Below are 20,411 nucleotides of genomic sequence, written 5' to 3' on the forward strand. Positions count from 1 at the left end.
CGCAGTCAAAAATCCATGTGTAACATTTAAGCAGAAGCCTTACTGGTAACAAATGATAACACTTAATTTGTATGTTATATGCATTATATACTGTATTCTTATAATATAGTAAGCTAGAGAAAAAGTGTTAAGAAAATCAGAAGAAAGAAAAAATACATTTACCCAAAAAAATGTGTGTATAAGTGGACCTGCATAGTTCAAAGCTGTGTTGTTCAAGGGTTAACTGTACTTGCACTTACAATCATGATAGATACGGCCCGACAGTTCTACACTGTAGGGGATGTAACAACGTGTGGGACTCCCCATTTCCCCACTCGTGTGTCCTTCAGCGCTTGCATCACGGGCACACAGAACTCATATGACAAATACATACTAACTGTATAAGGTCCCCTATACTAATTCCGGAATCACTTCAAACCAGCCCCATCTCTCTCTTTCACAGTGAAACGAAGGCTACAGAGGAGAATGACCGTTACACAGTTGGCTGGCTAGCAAGCAGCAGCTCTTTCACCACCAGTCTATATTCAGCCTTGCTCCAGCCAGCTTAACTTTGGGTAGCACCTGTGGAGCCAGCAGAACATTTGCAGGAGCAAGAAGAGTAAAGGGTACGGCACAGACAGGGAAGACAGAGGCTGGGCAACGTCTCAAAAGCTGAAACACCAAAGCTTGTCAGGAAAAGTCAGTGCCTCTGCCTTTTGCACAGAAAAGGTAAATTACCAAGGGGAAGGGCAAGTCAGCCTGGCTGACCTATCTACCAACTCCCTAAAGACCAAAAAAGAAAACATTCTTTCTAGGGATGAGTCTTTCAGGAACAGATGTTTCTTGGTCATAAAATTACATTTACAGCACAGAACTGGCTAAGGAAAGCAGAGGGTGATCTTGGAGACCATACTCTAAACCCCAGGTTTATAAATGAGGTTCCTGAGGCCAAGAGATGCTAAGTGAGTAACCAGCCCCGTGTCCCATTTGATGAAGCAGACCCGAAGAGGTCATATGGTCAAACCTAACACAAATTAGGTTTTAAAGTAGACTTCTACTGCAAGTTCTATTACTTAAGACTCAAGAAATATTAGGAATTACTTTGAAAACAGAGCTTTACAGAACTGTTGTATGGCAATTAACCCTGCAGCCAAATTGATGGCCTATAAAACCCTGCTACTTGACCAATGTCTAATGTGCATTTTTCTGTACAGAGCTTTCCTTCCCCCACCCCCAAGCTCTAAATACCATGTGGTTTCCTAAAGACTGTGTCCCTGATCAATATAACAGAACTAAAAAAAGCCCCTTCAGGGGCGCCTGGGTGGCTTAGTTGGTTGAGCGTCCGACTTTCGCTTAGGTCATGATCTCGCGGTTCGTGGGTTCGAGCCCTGCGTCGGGCTCTGTGCTGACTGCCAGCTCGGAGCCTGGAGCCTGCTTCAGATTCTGTGTTTCCCTCTCTCTCTGACCCTCCCCTGCTCACGCTGTCTCTCTCTCTCTCCTAAATAAAACATTAAAAAAAAAAAAAGTCCCTTCAGGCAGATCATCTCTGCTACCACAAAAGCAACTCAGAACCAGTATGGTCCCCTGAGAATCCCCGAATCGTGGAGTCAAGGCCATGTACCCACTAAATGCACATTTCAAATTTGAAAGACTTATCTAAGGGTTCACCAAAATCAAGTGTGACCCAAGAAATAGTTGTGCACCGCCACGGAGAAAGAAGGTGCTGGGAGACACCCGCCCACACCTGTGTAGGGCTTTAAGATCACAAAACACTTTCACTTGCATTCTTATGTCATGTAATCCTTTACACTACATGTGAAGATCAGTGAGATGAAGAAACGGAGGTTGAGAAAGGCTAAATGTCAAAGGTTGCACACTTGTGACTTACACTTGAGGCACAAACAACCTCCTCTAATCTGATACACGTACTCCTAAATCAAATCGCCGTTGAGTAAATCATAATGCCTCCCTTTCTTCTTCCAATCTTCAAAATACAAATATATTTTTGGGTTTACTCAAAGGGTGTTCCTTTTAGTTTGTTGGTGGCTTCTTCCTTTAAATCCATTGTGCTACACTTGTAAGGAAACAATACCATAAAACAGAACTAGACTTTTACCAAGTGACCGCAGACGACCTACCTAAACAATAAACACATGAAGTCAAGCTCTTCATCTTTTTCTCCAGGACAAAAGCTGTGGGTCTGGTTTAAAATCTCTGGCTTTGGAAAAAGAATTTCTTAAATTAAAATATGAAAGCCAGATGCATGAAGGTTTCCAAAGTAAATGTTCACACAAAGCATGGGAATTATTATTCCCCACGACTGTTATCATTCATTATACCGCCCAACAAAAATACCTTGTCAAACACAGAATCGACCCTCTTGTCCATCCACTGGTAGGGAAAGCAAAAAAATTATTTTCCTTACCACCTAAAATAATTTCTTCTTCAAGGCCTTTTCTTCAGGCTGGATCTGGGAGGAGTTTCAGATTTCTGCAGCCCTGACGCCCACTGGGTTCTATGACCAAGCAAACCGTGGACCCAAAGCAGAAGGCCATCAGGAACATCAGGGTCCAGTCCCCGTCCCCACCTAATAATCATGCCATTTTACCTTATCTTTTAGCTTTGGTTTCTTCCTCTGCCAAAGGACAGGGCTGGGTTAGGGAACTCCTAAGATCCCTTCCTCTAAATACCTTAGGTTCTATGATGTCCAAAATGTAAATCTAAACTCTAATTTTGAATTTTACTTATTTCTTTTTTTAAGCTTTTACTTTTTTTAAAGTAATCTCTACACCCAAAGTGGGGATCGAACTCACAACCCCAAGATCAAGAGTCACTCACTCTACTGACTAAGCCAGTCAAGCACCCCTAATTTTGAATTTAAAAAACAAGCTAATTTTAGCTACCTGTAATAGATGCTCTAAAGCAGTTCTTGTCCAACAGAAATATAATGCAAGCCACATGTGTCATTTAAAAAATTTTAGTAGCCAGGGGCACTGGGTGGCTCAGTCAGTTAAGTGCCCGACTTTGGCTCACGCCATGATCTTGCGGTCTGGTCCGTGAGTTCAAGCTGACTGCTCAGAGCCTAGAGCCTGCTTTGGATTCTGTGTCTCCCTCTCTCTCTGCCCCTCTCCTGCTCACACTCAGTCCCTCTCTCTCTCTCAAAAATAAACATGAAAAAAAAATTTTTAGTAGCCTTACAAAAAAAAAAGAAAAAAAAGGAACAAGTGAATTTAATTTTAGCAATATGCTTAATATATCAAAAAATATTTTAACATGTAACCAAAAACTTAATATTATTAATGAGGCATCAGAAGATGAACACACTCAATATACACTACAACACAACCGATATGATCACATAAAATGTAGCTGCCTTGTACAATAAAGTTAAGAGTTAACAAAAAACCTTAACAATGTTTCTGGTTTTAAATTTACTTATTTTTCCTGTTTTAAAATTTAAGTCAAAATTCATTAAAATTACAAATTCAGTCCCTCAGCTGCACTAGCCCCGTTGGTTAGTGCAGCTTACACACATGGCGTGGAAGGTGGGAGGGGGGCTCAAATTCTACTGAACCGAAATCTTCTGTTTTGCAACTTACTTCCTCAGGCTACAGGGAGAATATTAACCCTCCCAAATTTCACTAGGTAGTATTTATACTGTTAGCAATTATTTGTAAAAAGCTCCTACAGTGACCTGCAAGTGCCAGTGTGAGACTGAATGACTAAAGAGGCGCGTAATGACTGAAGGGACCATCAGGAAGTTACTCAGCAGTGGTGTGGTCCAGACGCCACACAATTATCAAATTACTGCAAAGGTCATCTGAAGAATGGGGGAGAAATAAAGGGCTTAGGTGATGAGAAAGCAGTATCTAGTCCAACTAAGGATATGAATGAAGCTGAGTTTGGAAATTATATTTCAGCAGCTTTCAGATGCATATGTTTGAAAACACATAGTACCCACTGTTGTTGCCAGCCTCCAGGCAGCAATTTGGACCTCTTCCAGAAAAACTATAATTAGTGCATATATCGTACCTCATGCTCTTAAGATCAGTAGAGAAATCTTTTCTTTTCCCTAAGGTCAATCTCTTCCATTAACTTGCTAAATAAATATGTAAGGACCCTGGTTAGCAGGCGAGCCTTCACATTAAAATTTGAGAATAAAAGATCATAGTACAGTATTCTAAATCCAGATTAAGAGCGGTATGACATTATCTAAGTAATAATGTTAATAATAACAGCTACCATTTGCGGTGCAGTTTGTGCTCAACATGACTGCAAGCACTTATATCTATTATCTCTTTTACTTGCACCAATCTTCAAGGCAGGTAGTATTATCATCATTGCCCTTTCGGAGCAAGGAAACAACCACAAAGAGGTTCAGTAATTTTGCCTGAAGACCGGCATCTACTAAAGGGCGACACTGAGCCCTAACCCAGGTGTAGGTCACAGAGGCATTCAAATAGCCTAGGCCTGCCTCTTCAGGGAGACCATGCAGTGGGGGGCCAGTTAGGGCCCGACCGCTAACTAGCTGCACAGGGTAGTGTGGCCCTCGCCACCCAACCTCACTGTGCTATCCCTACCAGGACTAGCCCAGCAGAGTTGTTTTTTCATATGAAAGAAAAGTACGGAATGCCCCTTAAAAATATAAAGGACAACCAGGGGTGAGGTATGAAAACCATTAATAAATTCAACTCCCACTGCCAATGTCAAATGAACATGAGAAGAATCTAAATTTTAGGCTTCTGGGTCTAACTACTATATAAGAAATAGAAGGTGAGGTCATAATTTATGCACTCATCAGACATCTGCATGGCAATACCCATGGGAAGTGAATGTAAGAAGTTTTCAGCTAGGTTACCTCCCTTCAAGGGTTTTCCAGAAGGTCTTCCTTCCCTTCACCACCCTACCCTTTATTTTTCATCTTTTTTAAAGTTCATTAATTTATTTTTGAGAGAAAGAGACAGCATGAGCCGAGGAGGGTAGAAAGAGAGAGAAACCCAAGCAGGCTCCATGCCCAGCAGCACAGAGCCCGATGTAGGGTTTGAACTCATGAAACCAGGAGATTATGACCTGAGCAGAAACCAAGAGCCAGACGCTTGGTCAACTGAGCCACCCAGGCTTCCCAACCTTTTTTTTTTTTTAAGGTGTGAGTTACTTAGGGGTAGCATTACAAAAGGACCGTTTTAGTCTTTAAAGACCAGATGATGGGGGGCAGGGCTGGGAAGAGGGCAAGGCCACAGGGGTCAGCCCAGCTCATGTTTGGATTAGACTTCCACCAACGCACTTCCATTCCCCAAACTCTTTCTGTTGGTTCAACTGGCCTGCGGACACTGCTTCTTTTCTAGGCCCAGAACCCCAGAGTAAGAAATTCTGCCCCAAGAGAAGGAGTGTGTCTGGGAAGGAGTTCAAAGAGCTGGAAGCTCATCAATCCACATCAGCACAGGGAATCCAGCAGACAGGCTGGTGTCTCCCAGGGGAGACTGGGCCAGCAGGTAGCCCTCTGCTGTCACAGGGCACACGTAAGGTCTTGCCACGGATTGGTTTTCTGTCTCTAGAGACTTCAATGCCCAAGGTGGAAGACATGCATAGGAAAACCACAGGTGGATATGTTTATGACAAAGAGCAAAAAAGGGTATGAATGTTTATGCCACTACACAGCAGAATTCAAGAAAGGGCTTTTTTCAAGTGTGCCTGAGAAATTTCAGCTCCCCACACATCAAGCATCCCCAACAGAGAAGAAATACAATTATAGTAACAATTATGGTAACAATAACCACAGCCACCATTTGTTGAATGTGTGCTGTGTGCTAGACCTTGTGCCCAGTTCTTTTCTTACTCAATTCTAAGAGCGCCTTGACAGGTGTCATCCACATTCCAATGCTGATGAAACTGAAGCACATGCCACTGTAATGTCCATCAACTTAACCTCTCTGGGCCTCAGTCCCTCGCCTACAACACTGGGATAATGCCTGCCTCTCAGGGCTAACAAGGAGCACGCACAACAAAATCAGTGTTAAAGCATTAGGACCCTGGCCAGCACTGGGAAGAGGCCGAGAGACTGCTATCACTAGTATGGTTAGATGCCCACCCACCTCTCTTAGCTTGAGGCTTACGAAAAAGAGAATATTGTCTGTTTTTGCTTTTCTTGGGTGAATACTGCTAATCAGTGGGCTGGGAAGCCAAAGATGAGGCTGTTTTAGTTGAAAACAGGCCCTTCTTAGAGAAGGGCACAAAGAGACAAACTCCCTCTGTGCCACCTTGAAGAAAAAAAACAACCCATCCCTCAAGCAAAACGGCCATTTCTGGCTCATTTTCCCTCCCCTTTCATCAGGGGGATGAACACACTGGCGGATGAGTTTCTGTTAAAACACAGAAACAGCAGAGCATGCAAGCTTGAGCACAAATGGGATCATGATGAGGCCAACAGAAAGAGGAAATCTACTTCTTTCCTATGAAAAGGGGGCTTAAAAAATTCTCCTTAGATGGCTAACAAAGGTGGTTACAGATTAGAGTTACAAATACAGATCCTCAATACATGTGCTGATGCCAAGCCAACTAAGCCACACCCACCCCTCTCCACTCCCCTTGCCCCCCATCCTTCTCTCTGTCTCCAACCTCTTCATCTTCTGATGCATGGCCCATAGTAATTTCCTGTCCACATTCGGCTCATCTGACTTGCCCTTTCCAAAGCCTTCTGTGTTTCAAGATACTTACATAAGACTTGAAATGCCACACATCGGCACTGAAGGGCTCTCTACAGCCAGCTCCAAATGAACCTCTTCACCCCTAGTGACTCAGTCCATTGCCAGAGTCTGGCTCGTGCCTGCACCCTTCCTCAGACCTTCCAAATGAAGTCTTAGCCAAGGAAATCCTACAGACTGAAAAAAACAAAAACCCTGTAGTTAAAATGCTACCTCCTCCAGGATGTCCTCTGAGCACCCAAGCTGGAAGTGACACTTTCTCTTCTGCACTGTCATGGAGCTGTCATGTGTCACAGATGAGCCTGTGTAAACACCGAGCTCCTGGAGGGCAGTAACAGACTCACCCTCACTTTAGAGAGCAACTACGATTATGTAAACGCTAGGCATGATGCCAGACACCAGGGCTATAAAAAAGAAATAAAATACAGTCCCTGCCCTAGAGGAAGTCAGACTTTAAGCACAGAAAACGAGATGTAAAGTAAATTATACTCGATGATATGAAACATGCTTTATAATCCAGGTGTACAAGGAGCAAAGGGATTGATTAGGAGGAGGGGCAACTTGAAAAGCAAATGTTCTTCAAGGAAGACAACACATTTGCTGCATTATCTTGGAAGATTAAGGCAACTTCATGCCCTGAAAAGTTCCTTGGGGGTGTAAATTCCTAATAAATTTATGTGGAATGAGTAAGTGCACATTTAGGCTCAGAATTCGGTATTTTCACTGTATACATAAGGTGTCTAGGTTCAGAGAATTCTAATTACTTACATAACAAAGATACCGTGTTTTCTATCAGTTATCACCCAACTACTAGTCATAGAAAAATTACTTAAAATTATTAAAGTTATTTCATAGTAATAATGCTTCAAATTATTCTTTGGGTGTTCTACTAAGAATAAAGTATTACACCCTAAATCTATAAACACATTCCTTCAAGTTAACGATAAAACTCGTTTTTTGAGGGGCTCCTGGGTGGCTCAGTCGGTTAAGCATCCGACTTCGGCTCAGGTCATGATCTCACGGTTCATGGGTTCCAGCCCTGTGTCGGGCTCTGTGCTGACAGCTAGCTCAGAGTCCGGAGCCTGCTTCAGATTCTGTGTCTCCCTCTCTCTCTGGCCCTCCTCTACTCATGCTCTGTCTCTCTCTCTCAGAAAAAATAAACATTAAAAAGAAAAATCTTGCAACTTGAACGTATCAGTCAACATTAAATGCTAAGTGTATTTTCTTAGAGTATCCCAGTTCCTCGGACTGACGGTGGGACTTGGTAACCTCACTTTGCCCCTATATTCTAGACTTTTTTCCCCCCCAAAGCATCAATCTATTACCATAATAATCTCTTCAGCTATCCTATACTGAGGACTCAGCCTTCTTCATAAAGTACCCAGTAAAAAAGGCAGTAAAGATCCAGAGAGGTATGGTACATGACTCTTAACTTGATCTTGAAATTTTAAAATAATGTTTAGCTTATCTTTTGAGGAAAGTTTCCTTGCAGCTGGAGGCCTGAGAAATGGTGAATATCAGCAGTGATGATATTACCATATCAAATGACAACGACCTCTGTCTGTGTTAAGTGAACTGGACTAGACACACTACCTGAGTAAATGAAATGTACTTGATCCCTCTAGTTTCTAGGGCTTTCCTCGCTTTCTATCTCTCTGTTACTCCCTTCTGGTTTAGAATAAAAGGTGTGAGGAGATGGGGCCTTCCTACAAAGAACCAGGAAGTACACGTGGAGTCCCCCATTACCTGCCATTTCCTTTTCCACCAGTTTCGGTTACCTGCAGTCAACCGAGGTCCAGGAGCAGCCGATCCTCCTGATATACTGTCAGAAGGTCAACAGCAGCCTAATGTTATATCACAAGACCTATGTCGCTCACTTCATCTCAACATATAGGCACTTTATCATCTCCCATCATCCCAAGAAGAGTACAGTATTTTGAGAGACCACATTCATAACTTTTATTACATTACGTTGTTATTACTGTTCCATTTTATCATGCTGTTGGTAATCTCTTACCGTGCCTAACTTAGAAACTAAACTTTGTCATGGGTGTGCAGATACAGGAAAAACATTGTATGTACAGGGTTTAGTACTATCTGCGGTTTCAGGCACCCACTGGGGGTCTTGGATTATGGGGGACTCCCGTAATACCCTGAGCTTTCCTGGGGACAGTGATATCCTGGCTTCAACAGTCTCTAGAAGTCCGTGTGTGACACCTGTTCCCCTCGGGTGGGCACCACCACTGAGCAGCAACAGAAACTGGAGGGAAATGGGGGGTGGGGAGTTTTCCCAGCTGTCACAATAGTGCTGAATATCCTGTAATGTGGGACAGTCCTTCAAACCCAAAGAGAGGACCAGCCCTTGTGCGGCAGCACTCCCTTTGATAAACACGGAGTAAAGCTGCTTGAGGTAGGGACATGCCTTGATTAATCTTTGTAAAGGAATCCCTCATTCCTTAGTATCTAACAAAACACCCACAGTCATTAGACAAGAAAAGAAACAGAAGGAATGAAGAAAACAAGGATGGGAGAGCAGGGATTATGGACATGCTAAATCCCTGTTCTACCGTTGTGAGTGACATGGCCCCAGACAAGTTATTTTACCTCTTTGAATAGGTTTCCTCACCTGAAAAATGGAGGTAATAGCCTTACCACCACAGATTTATTGTCAAGATCAAGTACAAGAACATGTCCAAGACCTACTACAGTACTGCCAGGTGTTCAGTAAATGTTAGCTTTTTCCCTTTCCTTCTCTATGAAATTGCTGGTTGTCTGGATTCAGATGCCTTGAGACATCAAAAGGCTGATTCTTTCACAGTGTTGGGAGTTGGTAAGATGTGACTGCAAGGAAAGACTAACTGTCCCGAGTCTCTGCACCATGACTATCCTCACCAGCACAGACACAACTGCTAAAGCTTCAGGTACCGTTATCAAGTGGACTCTGAGCCATGTACCTCAGGAGCCCCAGACTTCCCTCCAAGAGTCCCACGGGCACAGAGAAAGGAAGATGGACGAGTTACCTAGGGGTATCATTCCCACTCACATCTCTCTGGGGGAGAGAAGGCTTTATTTATCAGGATCAGTGAGAAAAGATGTGAGGTTCCCCAGCTCTTAACATACTTTCCCTCCTTCCTGAACCTCCCCAGAAGTTCAAGACCCAGAGGTCCAAGTCCTTTAGCAACATCAAACACATCTCTACGTAGAATCAATCCTGCCCTGGCATCCCAGGGACACCTAACAGGGGAAGGGAGGCACATGACCTACTAACAACAGATACTCACCCAAACTGGAAACTCGCCAAATGTACTCTATCTGTACAGACTCCATCTGTACTCTACAGGGATGTCTAAGATGACACTATCATTGAATTACCCAGTGCTCCCGTATTTGCACTCCATCGAAGGGGCACAGGACGGGTGCTGGAGGAGGGGAGGGAGAAGCCCTCCCAGTGCTGCCAGCTGATGCAGTGCCAGCTTCCTGTGGCTGCTAATCTCTGGGTTGTCTGTCCATCATCTACAGAATTAATTTCCTGTATTAAATTCCCAGTCTGAATGATCTTGTGTAGTTTCTGGTTTCCTAAACTAAACTCTGGACTATTTTTTAACCTCTCCAAAGAGTTTTCTCAGGAAAGACAAAGCCTATGTGAATGGGGTTGTTGGAAGAACTGAAGACGAGTGTCAACAGCACAAGTAAATACTCAAAACTGCTTTCTCTCTCCTCACATGGAGACTGTAAGTGCAAGCTGCACACGGAAGAGCAAATCCAAGTACTAAACATTTAGGAGATCTTCAGGTACAAATTCCAAGTCCATGTGACATTTTCTTCAGGAAAAGCCCCCAAAGCCTGTATTGCTCCTGGGTCATCCATGAAAAAAATCCCTTAAGCAAGTTTTCTTTTTCCTCCCAATCTCTCTCCCTTTCATTCTAGCACTCCTTTTTTTCCCAAGTCAAACAGAACCCAGAATTTCCACTCTTGAAGTCACCATCCTCACTCTCAATCCACTGCCCCAACGGTTCTCCCAAACATGCAGGTTGGTGAAGAAGTTTCCAGCAGAGGGTGAGCCTCTGTGTTTGGAGAAGAGCCTGAACTCACAGAATGGCTCTCATTCCCGGTCCTGGTCTCAGCAGAACATATGGGGTAGGGACCACAGCTAGCACAAAGTGGGCCAGCCCTGGTCCTGTCCTTGGGGGTTGGTTTCTCAAAGTATATTTTACATCTGTTTCATTGAGAATTACCAAGAACAAAAACAACTTCTTCAAAAATTGGCAATTTCCCCTATGGCAATTAAAAAATACAGTTTTAATTTTTGGTGGTTTTTATTACCAGGATTTTAACATTAAAAATTTTATTTCTTTTTTTGCCAGGTCAGAAAATTCAGGGCTCTTCAACAGCCTCTAGACACAGCAGCAAGACTCCCTGGATCCAATACTAAAAAAACAAAACAGCAGAAAGGACGGGTTCTGTAGTCAGCCCTCAAGCACCTAAAAAAGTAGGGCAATTCCATCATGTGTCATACCTCTGTTTCAGTTCATTCACAGAAAGCAACAGAACATGATAATCATTTTTCCCTGTATTCTAATCCCTTAGACTGAGAACAGGTTGGATTCTACATCCATGTGCATTATCATTTTGTGCTGAAGCAGAGCAAACAAAAGGCTGTCAAATCTGAAGTGAAAGCAAAGTTCCATACTTTTCATCAACAGGCCACCCACACAGGCAGTCAATACTGTCCCTGCTCTTACACAGCCATGGGGTGAGGGGAGAGTTGGGCACTAACCCACCCTGGATGATGGCTACATCCTGGCAAAGAAGGAAAACGACCTTTAATGAGGCAAGTCATTCACTTCAATACAACAAGTATGCATCCCTAAGAGCCTAAATGGTAACACTGAAATCCTTCTATTTATTTTTTTAATGTTTTGTTTTGTTTTAATTTCTGAGAGATAGAGACAGCATGAGTAGGGGAGGGTCAGAGAGAGAGGGAGACACAGAATCCGAAGCAGACTCCAGGCTCTGAGCCAGCTGTCAGCAGAAAGCCCGACACAGGGCTTGAACCCACGAACCGTGAGATCATGACCTGATCCGAAGTCATATGCTTAACCGACTGAGCCACCCAGGCACCCTGAAATCCTTCTGTTTAAACACACATTACATCCATCACTCAGGACAAAACTCTTAAGAACAAATGAAAGAATAAGATATTGTTTTTTACATCTTAAAAGGAAGAACGGATTAAAAGAATTCCCAACTACTGATGACTACAGAAAGGCTGGAGGTGGGCTGTAAAAGTTTTACCTGGCCAGACTAGAGAAAGGCCGTGGCTGGAACCAGGTGCCTGCTCGGTTCTGGGACTGATCCCACACTGTCTGCAAGGCCAGGCTAAGCCAGCCTCCAAAAGTCCTGACCACACTTTTAGGTCTCAAGTGGTACTACAGTGCTGTCCAACACACACACACAAACACACACACACACACACACACACACACACACTGGTACTGCAGTGCTGTCCAACACACACACACAGACGATTACGAAATTAGCTCCCGTTTCTAAAGACGTAAACCAGAAAGTACAAATGGGTAAGTACAAATGACAGCTACTATGGTCCAAATATAAAGTAAACTTCACTAGGTAGATTACAGGGAGTCAAAAAATTGAAATGCTAAAAGTTGCCTTGCAGATTTAAGGCTTTTGTTCTTTTCAACTGGAGAGGATACCAAGGCCTGAGAACACAGAGCACGGACTTTCCTAGAGTAAGGCCAAGTTTGTCCCCAAGTGTATCCTTGCCTCCAGGCTTCCCAGCACTTAGCATTCTGTCCCCACTGCCTTTCCTATGCTCGTCCTAAGTGATTGAGACTGCACATTCTCATAGGTCACATTCCTGACCAAACACAGAGGAATTCTGACCCACTTGGGGAAAAACCTTTTGATAACAAAATTATCACCCAAATCTCCATGAGGGATTAAATAGCTCAAGTTATATTTACTGAATTTCAAACATTTCGCCAGGCACCTTAAAACAGTTCCCAGATTTGGGTGTTAACCTTAGGCTGTGAAGGTCAGTGATCAAATACAAAGATACTTCTTTTCATGATTTTAAACAGATATCCTAACCAGATTTTCTAAATCACTGTAAATACCTTCAGTGGGTATCAAGCACCGAGCTAGGTGCTCTAGGGCACTGGTTCATAAACCTGACTGCACACTGAAACCTCTTTTCAGAAGCTAAAAAAAAAAACAATACTGATGCTTGGGTCCCATCACCACAGACTTTGTTTTAATGAGGGATATGACCTGGATGTCAGTATGTTAAAATACTGGTGGTGATTCAACTAGACAACAAAGTTTAAGTACCATTGCTGTAGGGAACAAAAAGAAAAACAGAAAGCAGAAACAACCCAAATGCCCATCAACTGATGAGAAGAGAAATTAAATGCGGTGTATCCATGCGGTGGAATAGCAGCCGGCAATCAAAAGGAATGAAGCCCTTATACATGCTACCCTGTGGTCACACCTTGTAAACAAGACATCAAATGAAAGCAGCCAATCACACAAAATCACATAAGGTATGATTTCATTTACATGAAATGTCCAGAACAGACAACCCCACAGAGATAGAAAATGGATGAGTAGTTACCAGAGACTAAGGGACTTGAAGGGAAATGGGGAGTGACTGCTAACAAGTACGCAATTTCTTTCTGGGGTACTGAAAATGTGCTAAAATCGGTTGTGGCGATGGCTGCACGACTGTGAATACACTAAATCACTGAACTGTCGTCTACTTTCAGTGGGAGGGTGCTATGGAATGTGAATTCTATCTCAAACAGCTGTTTCAAAAAAAAGCACAAGGGCATCTGGGTGGCTCAGCTGGTTAAGCATCCGACTCAGTTTTGGCCCAGGTCATGACCTCAGGGTTTGTAAGTTCCAGCCCGGAGTCAAGGTCTGCACTGACAGCGTGGAGCCTGCTTGGGATTCTCTCTCCCTCTCTCTCTCTCTGCCCCTCCCCTGCTCAGGCCCTCTATCTCTCTAAAAAAAAATTTTTTTAAAGGAGAGAAATACAAATTCTATGCCCAGCTTTCAAGGAACTTATAAACTAGTTGTAGAAGGGAAAAAAAAGATACACAGTCAAGACAAATATCAGAGATTCTAAAAGGTGATTCAATAGAATTGCCTAATGCAGCAAATAAAAACTCTTAAGTTCAAAAGAAAGCTTCAAAGCCAGAACGACCTCATTTTTTCCCCTTTTCTTACACAATCATGCTCTTATTTAAAAAAAAAAAAAAAAAAAAGCAATGGAGGGCTCAGATCTGGCCAGTATGCTGTTACTACAGGCCCCAAAGTCTCCATTTCAGAGTTTATGAGGAAAGAGTGACTACTTGGCATTGTTGAGGATTTTTTTAAATCCTCCAGAACACAGGCTGTTGATGGGATTATAATGACTCTCAAGAGTCAGTTATCAACAAGGCCACTGAAAGATAGACTTGGTGTCCTAAATCCTTCTTATACCCTGGATTTGTCTTCATTACCAGAGTGTGGGCCAAATAAACACATGCTTACACACACAAGCAGACTCTAATATATGAGGCTTTACGACACAAAGGTATCATAGGTCATGTGCTATAAAGATGATCGGTTAAAATACCTCCTACCCTCAGAGTTCCTAACCTTTTTTTTTTTTTTTCAAAGTAATCTCTACACCCGACCTGGGGTTCAAACTCATGACCCTGAGATCAGGAGTCACATGCTCTACCAACTGAGCCAGCCAAGTGCCTGGTTCTTAAAATGGTTAATACCAATAACTGAAAGGTGTTTACTGTGGCAAGGGCTGACACAAAGAAAACTCACAACTTTAGGCAAAACAGAAACGGAATTTTATTTAGCAGTCTAGGTGTCTTTGGGGGAAGGTGTCTGTATGGGGGGAAGGTTAGTTTAAGAACACCATTTTTTTTCTAGTACTGCTTTGGAATGTAAATATTATACAATTTTTGCTTTCATTTCCAGAAAACATACCCTTATCAACTGAGCTGTATCTTTCCTTAAATGTCTGTTGGACCATATTTAAAAGCAGGTGGCAATGAAATTTTAGTAACTCCTAGAAATCATATCATCAAAATATAAACTCTATTCTTCATGTTACAGTACAATTTAAAACAAACATACAGCCAAAGGTAAAGGAGGTAGGTAGGTTATATACTGCATTTAGAAAACTTGTCCTTCTATACCCTGGTATGCAACAGATTTCAGCAAACTTTCAGAAGTGGCTGGACCAGGCATTTATTTTATTTTATTTTTTAATTTTCTTTTAGTGTTTATTTATTTTTAAGAGAGAGACAAAGACAGAGTATGAGTTGGGAAGAGCAGAGAGAGAGAGACGGAGACAGAATCCAAAGCAGGCTCCAGGCTCTGAGCTGTCAGCACAGAGCCTGACGTGGGGTTCGAACCCACGAACTGTAAGATCATGACCTGAGCTGAGGTCAGACACTTAACCGCCTGAGCCCGCCGGCACTCCTGGACCAGACATTTAAATACCCTGGGTTTACCCACACTAACTTTCAGGCAAACCACCCACTGGATCCTAAAAATCCTGCATCATCTTTAATTCAGACAAGTAAAGATGATAATTCTGAAAACAACTTGTTTAACAATAAAGACTAAGAAATAATATATTTGATTTTGAAATATTCAAAACCCTAAATAAGCTTCAATGAGAGAACTTGAGCCCTTACGCTTGCTTCAATTCAGAAATGCCCCAAACAGGAGGCTGGTGTTTAATTTGAGCCAACAAATTTCTCCTAGCCATCTTCCATTCAATTCTCCCCATTCTACCCACTGACCCTCAACCTGGCCTAACCCTGTCGAGTCCACTCTTCACTATATATGTATATTCACTATCAAACTTATTTTTGACAACTACTTCAAAATAAAAAAAGCCAATGAACAGGACAATGTATGAACTAAAAAGGCAAATAAAGGTAAGCAAAGATTCTAGCAGCTAACAGATGTAATTAAGAAAAAGGAAAATGGTCCTTGAAAAATGTGATGCACTAACCCCAACCCTAACATAACCCTAACCTTCATCCTAACCTTCATCTTGAACACTGGCGAGATCCATGAATTTTTAAAAGTATTATCATATTAAGAAATGGTCCTGGGGTGCCTGGGGGCTCAGTCAGCAGAGCATGTGACTCCTGATCTCAGGGTTGTGAGTGTGAGCCCCATGTGGAGATTACTTAAAAATGAAATAGGAAGGAAGGAAGGAAGGAAGGAAAGAAGGAAGGGAGGGAGGGAGGGAGGGAGGAAGGGAGGAAGGAAGGAAGAAAGGAAGAAATGGTCTTGCCTCTCTAAATGGAACCCCTCTAGGTCTCTGTGTCTTCTTTAAAAGGCCCCCATGTGGTAATTGCATTGACAGGTTGTATTTACTTTCACTATATTTAAGAGGATCCACGTTCTCNAGCCACTTGTGTCAGACTATCTAGGTTTGAATCCCATCTCCGTCAGTCAATAGTTGGGGCATTTCAGGCACCTGGCTGGCTCAGTCGGTGGAATGTGGGACTCTTGATCTCTGGGTTGTGAGTTTGAGCTCCATGCTGGGTGCAGAGATCACTTTTGTAAATAAACTAATTAATAAAAAAAATAGTTGGGGGCACTTTAAGCAGGACTCTTGGCCTCTTTTTTCTCCTTGGAAACCGGAGATAATAGTATTTCCCGTGGGGTTAGTATGGAATTATGCATGTGAAGCAATTATTGCAGTGCCTAGCACTCAAGGAAGTACCCAATAACTCACTTATTATCATCTCAGTGCCAAGTTCTTCCTGCACCCAAGAGTTTGCACTGAAGAGTTAACCCCAGATGAAGGACAAATTCAAGAGGAAATATTACTTATGCAAAACCCACTTTAAATTATGTTCAGCCAGTAGGTAGGAAATTATCCACACACACAAAAAAATGCTTATAATCCACAGAAGGTTCCTTTTCTCATGTAGCTCTGAAGAATATTCATCCTGAATGAAAATAAATATTAAGAAAAACTGTATTTGGTTTTCAAGTGGTCCCAGTAATCCTAAAGAAAGACAGGAGTTCTTTTTTCCAGCATTGTTTATAAAAACCCAAGTTAACAAGAAGGATAGATTCCAAAATGGCCCAAGTTTTTTTTTAAAGCAGAAAGGCTGATATGAACTGTGTATTTATTCTCCTACATGCAGCTTCCATAATCTCTCAAGTCTAAAAAGTCATATCTAAAGAGTCAAATTGCTCTTTGCTTAACATTCATTCAGACGAGAGGCCTGTCCTATTTTCCTTTAAAAATAATCTTATCAGTCTAGTCCAAGATCAACTCCATCCCTCATATATAAAAGTACTTTATCTGAGACACCCTTGAAAAGGGTAATGGATGGTTCCTTCCAACTAACAAAGTACAAAATCTCGGGCTCTCCTTTCTCCCCTGTTTATCAATACCTCCTCTGTACACAGGATGAAAAACTGAATCTTATCACCTCATACCTAGATTATCTTTGACTAAGGTCAGTATCCATTCTTGACTCTTTGTTGAAATCTTTCCAGACTACCCACTATTATTTAATATGATTAACAGTTACACACATGAAATTGATTTCAAATTTTACTCCATTTCGTTTTTTCATAGTCTTCAAATATGGAAACCGTGCCTGATTACAAAGTTGGAAAAGTAGTTACCTTATCAAATATAACTGAAAATTCACATTTAAAAGAGAAAGCAGTACACATGCTTAATGAACTTTTGTATATACAGAATGTTAAATTACACACGAAAAGAAAAAAATTAAAAAGAGGCCTCTAGAACACAATTTAGAAAAAAAGTTCATTAGCCTCTTATATCCTTTGGTCATACAGATTACTGTATAAATAACTATATGGTTATATATATTACTGTTGAATAGCAGCTAAATCGGAAAGTACAATTTACTTCATAGTAGTGCGAACTGAGGGAATACAATCCTAATCATTACTGGGGGAGAGAGCAGTTCAAGACAAACAGCTTTAGACAACAAAAAAGCACAATATTTATCAGTAAGTTAAAATCTTACTTTAAATCTTCAAGATTAATGTAAAACTTCACATTTAACAGTATAAACATGCTGTTACTGTACCTGTTACGCTACACATTTCCTTGAACCAAGTATTTTTCCTAAGAACCCAATTACCAAAAATTTGGAAATATAAATATCTACTTCTTTGAAAGTCCCTACAAAGTATGAACAGTAACTTGTTTTCACTTCTATAAAAATTTACAAAACTCGTTAGCAAAATATTATGAAACCCAAGTGTCCCACCTTCTGCGCTAGCAAAGGAAGCAACATGCTAAGAAATCGAAGCAAATTCTCAACTAGAAAAAAAACTAAAGCATCCAAGAAATAATATATGATAGCAAAAAATTTACCAACAGCCTAAAATCAACAGAAATTCTAATGCACTCTCGAAACTCTTACCCTTGACAGCACAGAACAGAATATCCTGCCTTACACATTTTGGAACTGCAATTCTGAAACGTTAAATCCAAAGACAAAGCCGCCCTGGGGAAAATAACAATTGCGCAACAGATCAACAGCTCCAACTTGTCCCTTGGCCCCGGCGCGGCAAGGTTTGCACGCTATAAAGCAGGAAAGGGCCAACCGAGGGCCGCCGTGACAGCCAACCGGCCACTGTCTTGGAGGCCAAGTCCACGCACGCTGCGTGCGCCCCTGGCAGGCACCGCGCGGGTATAGGGAGTCGCGTCCGACCTCAGTTCGCTGCCCCGCCCGCACTGACCCGCCGGCTGCCAGAGGCTGACCCTTTCCCACCACGCGAGGGAGCGCCTCGTCCCGCAGCCGCACGTCGGGGCATTGGAGCGCGTTGGGCACTTAGTGACCTCCTCCCTCCCCCACCCTGGGGGCTGGGCTTTCTTGCCAAGCTGCCTACGAGCGATCGGATGGATGGACTGATTACTTTGCCAAAGGGTGCCCTTAGACGGCCCAGCAGGGTGAGCGCGCAGAGCCACAGCCGTGCCCGCGGAGGCCGTGGATGGGGGCGGCGGCGGGGCAGGGGCTCCGGGTCCCAGTCCGGAGGAGACCTCAACTCCCCCGAGAGCGGCCCCGTGACTAGGCACATTTTTGCCGGCTTCGAGGCGGGGGAGCAGCGCAGCCCCGGAAGGGCCGGGCCGCGCCGGCTCAGACCGCCAGCGTCCGCCCCCTCCTGCCCTGCCACCTCTGGGGCTGCTCAAACTCCAGCTGGGGCTCCCGAGTCCCAGCTCCGGAAGCCGGGATGCGGCTAGAGAGGCCCCTTCGCCCTACGCACACGGAAGTAGCCTCCAGACCTTCACCTAGTCGCCCTCGGGGGCCGCACTCCCACTCCCCTCGCGGTCCCTAAGGACCTCGCGGTCCTTCGGGTCTCCGCCCCTCCCGCTCCCCAGCCCCCGGCCTCCAGAGCCAGCGCAGCGACTCTAGTGCGCGGCCGCAGCAGTCCGGACTCCAGCCGTAGACTGGAGAAGCCGGCTGCGGCTGTCCCGCCCGGTCCGCAGCTCCCTGAGCCCCTGTCCCCGTCCCGGCACCACCGCGGGGCTCCATGGGCCAGGGCAGCACCTGCTGGGACGGCAGTCCGGGCGGCGGCAGCTCCAAGTCCATCATGATGAGCTGCGGACCGTGGTCTGGCCCTCCTCGACGGCAGCCCTGTCCCAGGTGCCGAGGCGCGGACTGGGCGGTACAGGCGACGACTGTTCCTCCTGTCTCCGCAGCACTCCCGCGACACAGCCCGAGTGGCCGGCTGGGCTGCTGTCCCGCTCCGCCTCCCACCCTTCGGAGGGCGGGGCAAGAGCCCAGGCTAGTCCTTCCCGGGCTGGCTGCGCGGGCAGAGCTTCCGAAAATCCCCCACCCCCGCCCCAGCTGACGCAAGAACCTCGCGGGCCTGGGGCGGCGAAGGGCCGCGGGTGGGGGTCCCTGCGGACAGGCGGGCAAGGTACCGGGAGGCGGGCTGCGTTAGCTTCCCGGACCTCGTGCTCAATCCCTCCCGCCCCCCGTAAATAAAACCTAAACTCTCGGCCCGCGAGATTAAGAGTTGTTTGCAGAAGGTCGTTCGGGTTCGGGCGCCTTGAAACAGTTTAAACAGTTGGAACAAACACTCCTGGAGACCCGGCAGAGGCGCCGGTGTCGGAGCTGCACCTCCCTGATTTGGAGTTGCAGAACCTTGCCCGACTTTATCTCACCCCACCGCCCGAGAGTGGCGCCAGCCCTGGGGGCGGGCGCTAGATATTTGGACCCAGGCCGTGCGCGGCGCGAACTGCCTTCTCGCCCTCCGTCTGGTCCTGGGCCGGGGCCAGTGGGACTTGCCCAGGGCAGCCGTGGACCGCGCGGGGAGCTCGTGCTCGCAGTCACCCTGAACGCCCTCCGCTTACTCCCACGCGCTGCCACTCTAGCTGGCCCAGATCGCTGTGGGCACACGAGGAGGTCTCTTTTGCTCGGAGAATGGTCAGTATTGCCCACCAAGACTCTTCTCTTCCCACCAAAGCGCACACGTCACACCATAAATGGCGTCTTTTAACAATTTAAGTATTTAAGCAATACTACAACAAGCCATAATCTTCACAGGTTTCTTTTATATTCTTCCCAGCAGATAATTAAAAAAATAAAAACAAAAAGACCTAGTTACAGTTTGTGTAGTATGGACCCGTCTTGTAAAAACATGTGGTGTCTAGGAAAAAATTGAACTTCTGTGTTTACTAAA

General features: G+C 44.3%; 1 protein-coding gene across 4 annotated transcripts in view; it reads right to left on the reverse strand.

Moving 5' to 3' along the window:
- Positions 1-20,411, reverse strand: part of NFE2L2 (NFE2 like bZIP transcription factor 2) — a 139,480-nt gene that overhangs the window by 15,651 nt on the left and 103,418 nt on the right. Inside the window, exon 1 of one of the 4 annotated variants that reach the window (XM_077751087.1) lies at positions 19,274-19,497. The exons of 1 other annotated variant lie outside the window; for it this stretch is intronic. In XM_077751087.1, coding sequence (XP_077607213.1) covers positions 19,274-19,318 — 45 coding nt within the window. In that variant the 5' untranslated portion in view covers positions 19,319-19,497. Of the gene's footprint in view, positions 1-6,693; positions 6,714-18,145; positions 18,239-19,273; positions 19,498-20,411 lie in introns of those variants that run through there. 2 more of the 4 variants (XM_077751088.1, XM_077751089.1) reach the window with 2 other exon arrangements.

The sequence above is a fragment of the Crocuta crocuta genome, unplaced genomic scaffold, assembly GCF_008692635.1.
Source record: "Crocuta crocuta isolate KB4526 unplaced genomic scaffold, BGI_CrCroc_1.0 scaffold219, whole genome shotgun sequence".
Classification (NCBI taxonomy): domain Eukaryota; kingdom Metazoa; phylum Chordata; class Mammalia; order Carnivora; family Hyaenidae; genus Crocuta; species Crocuta crocuta.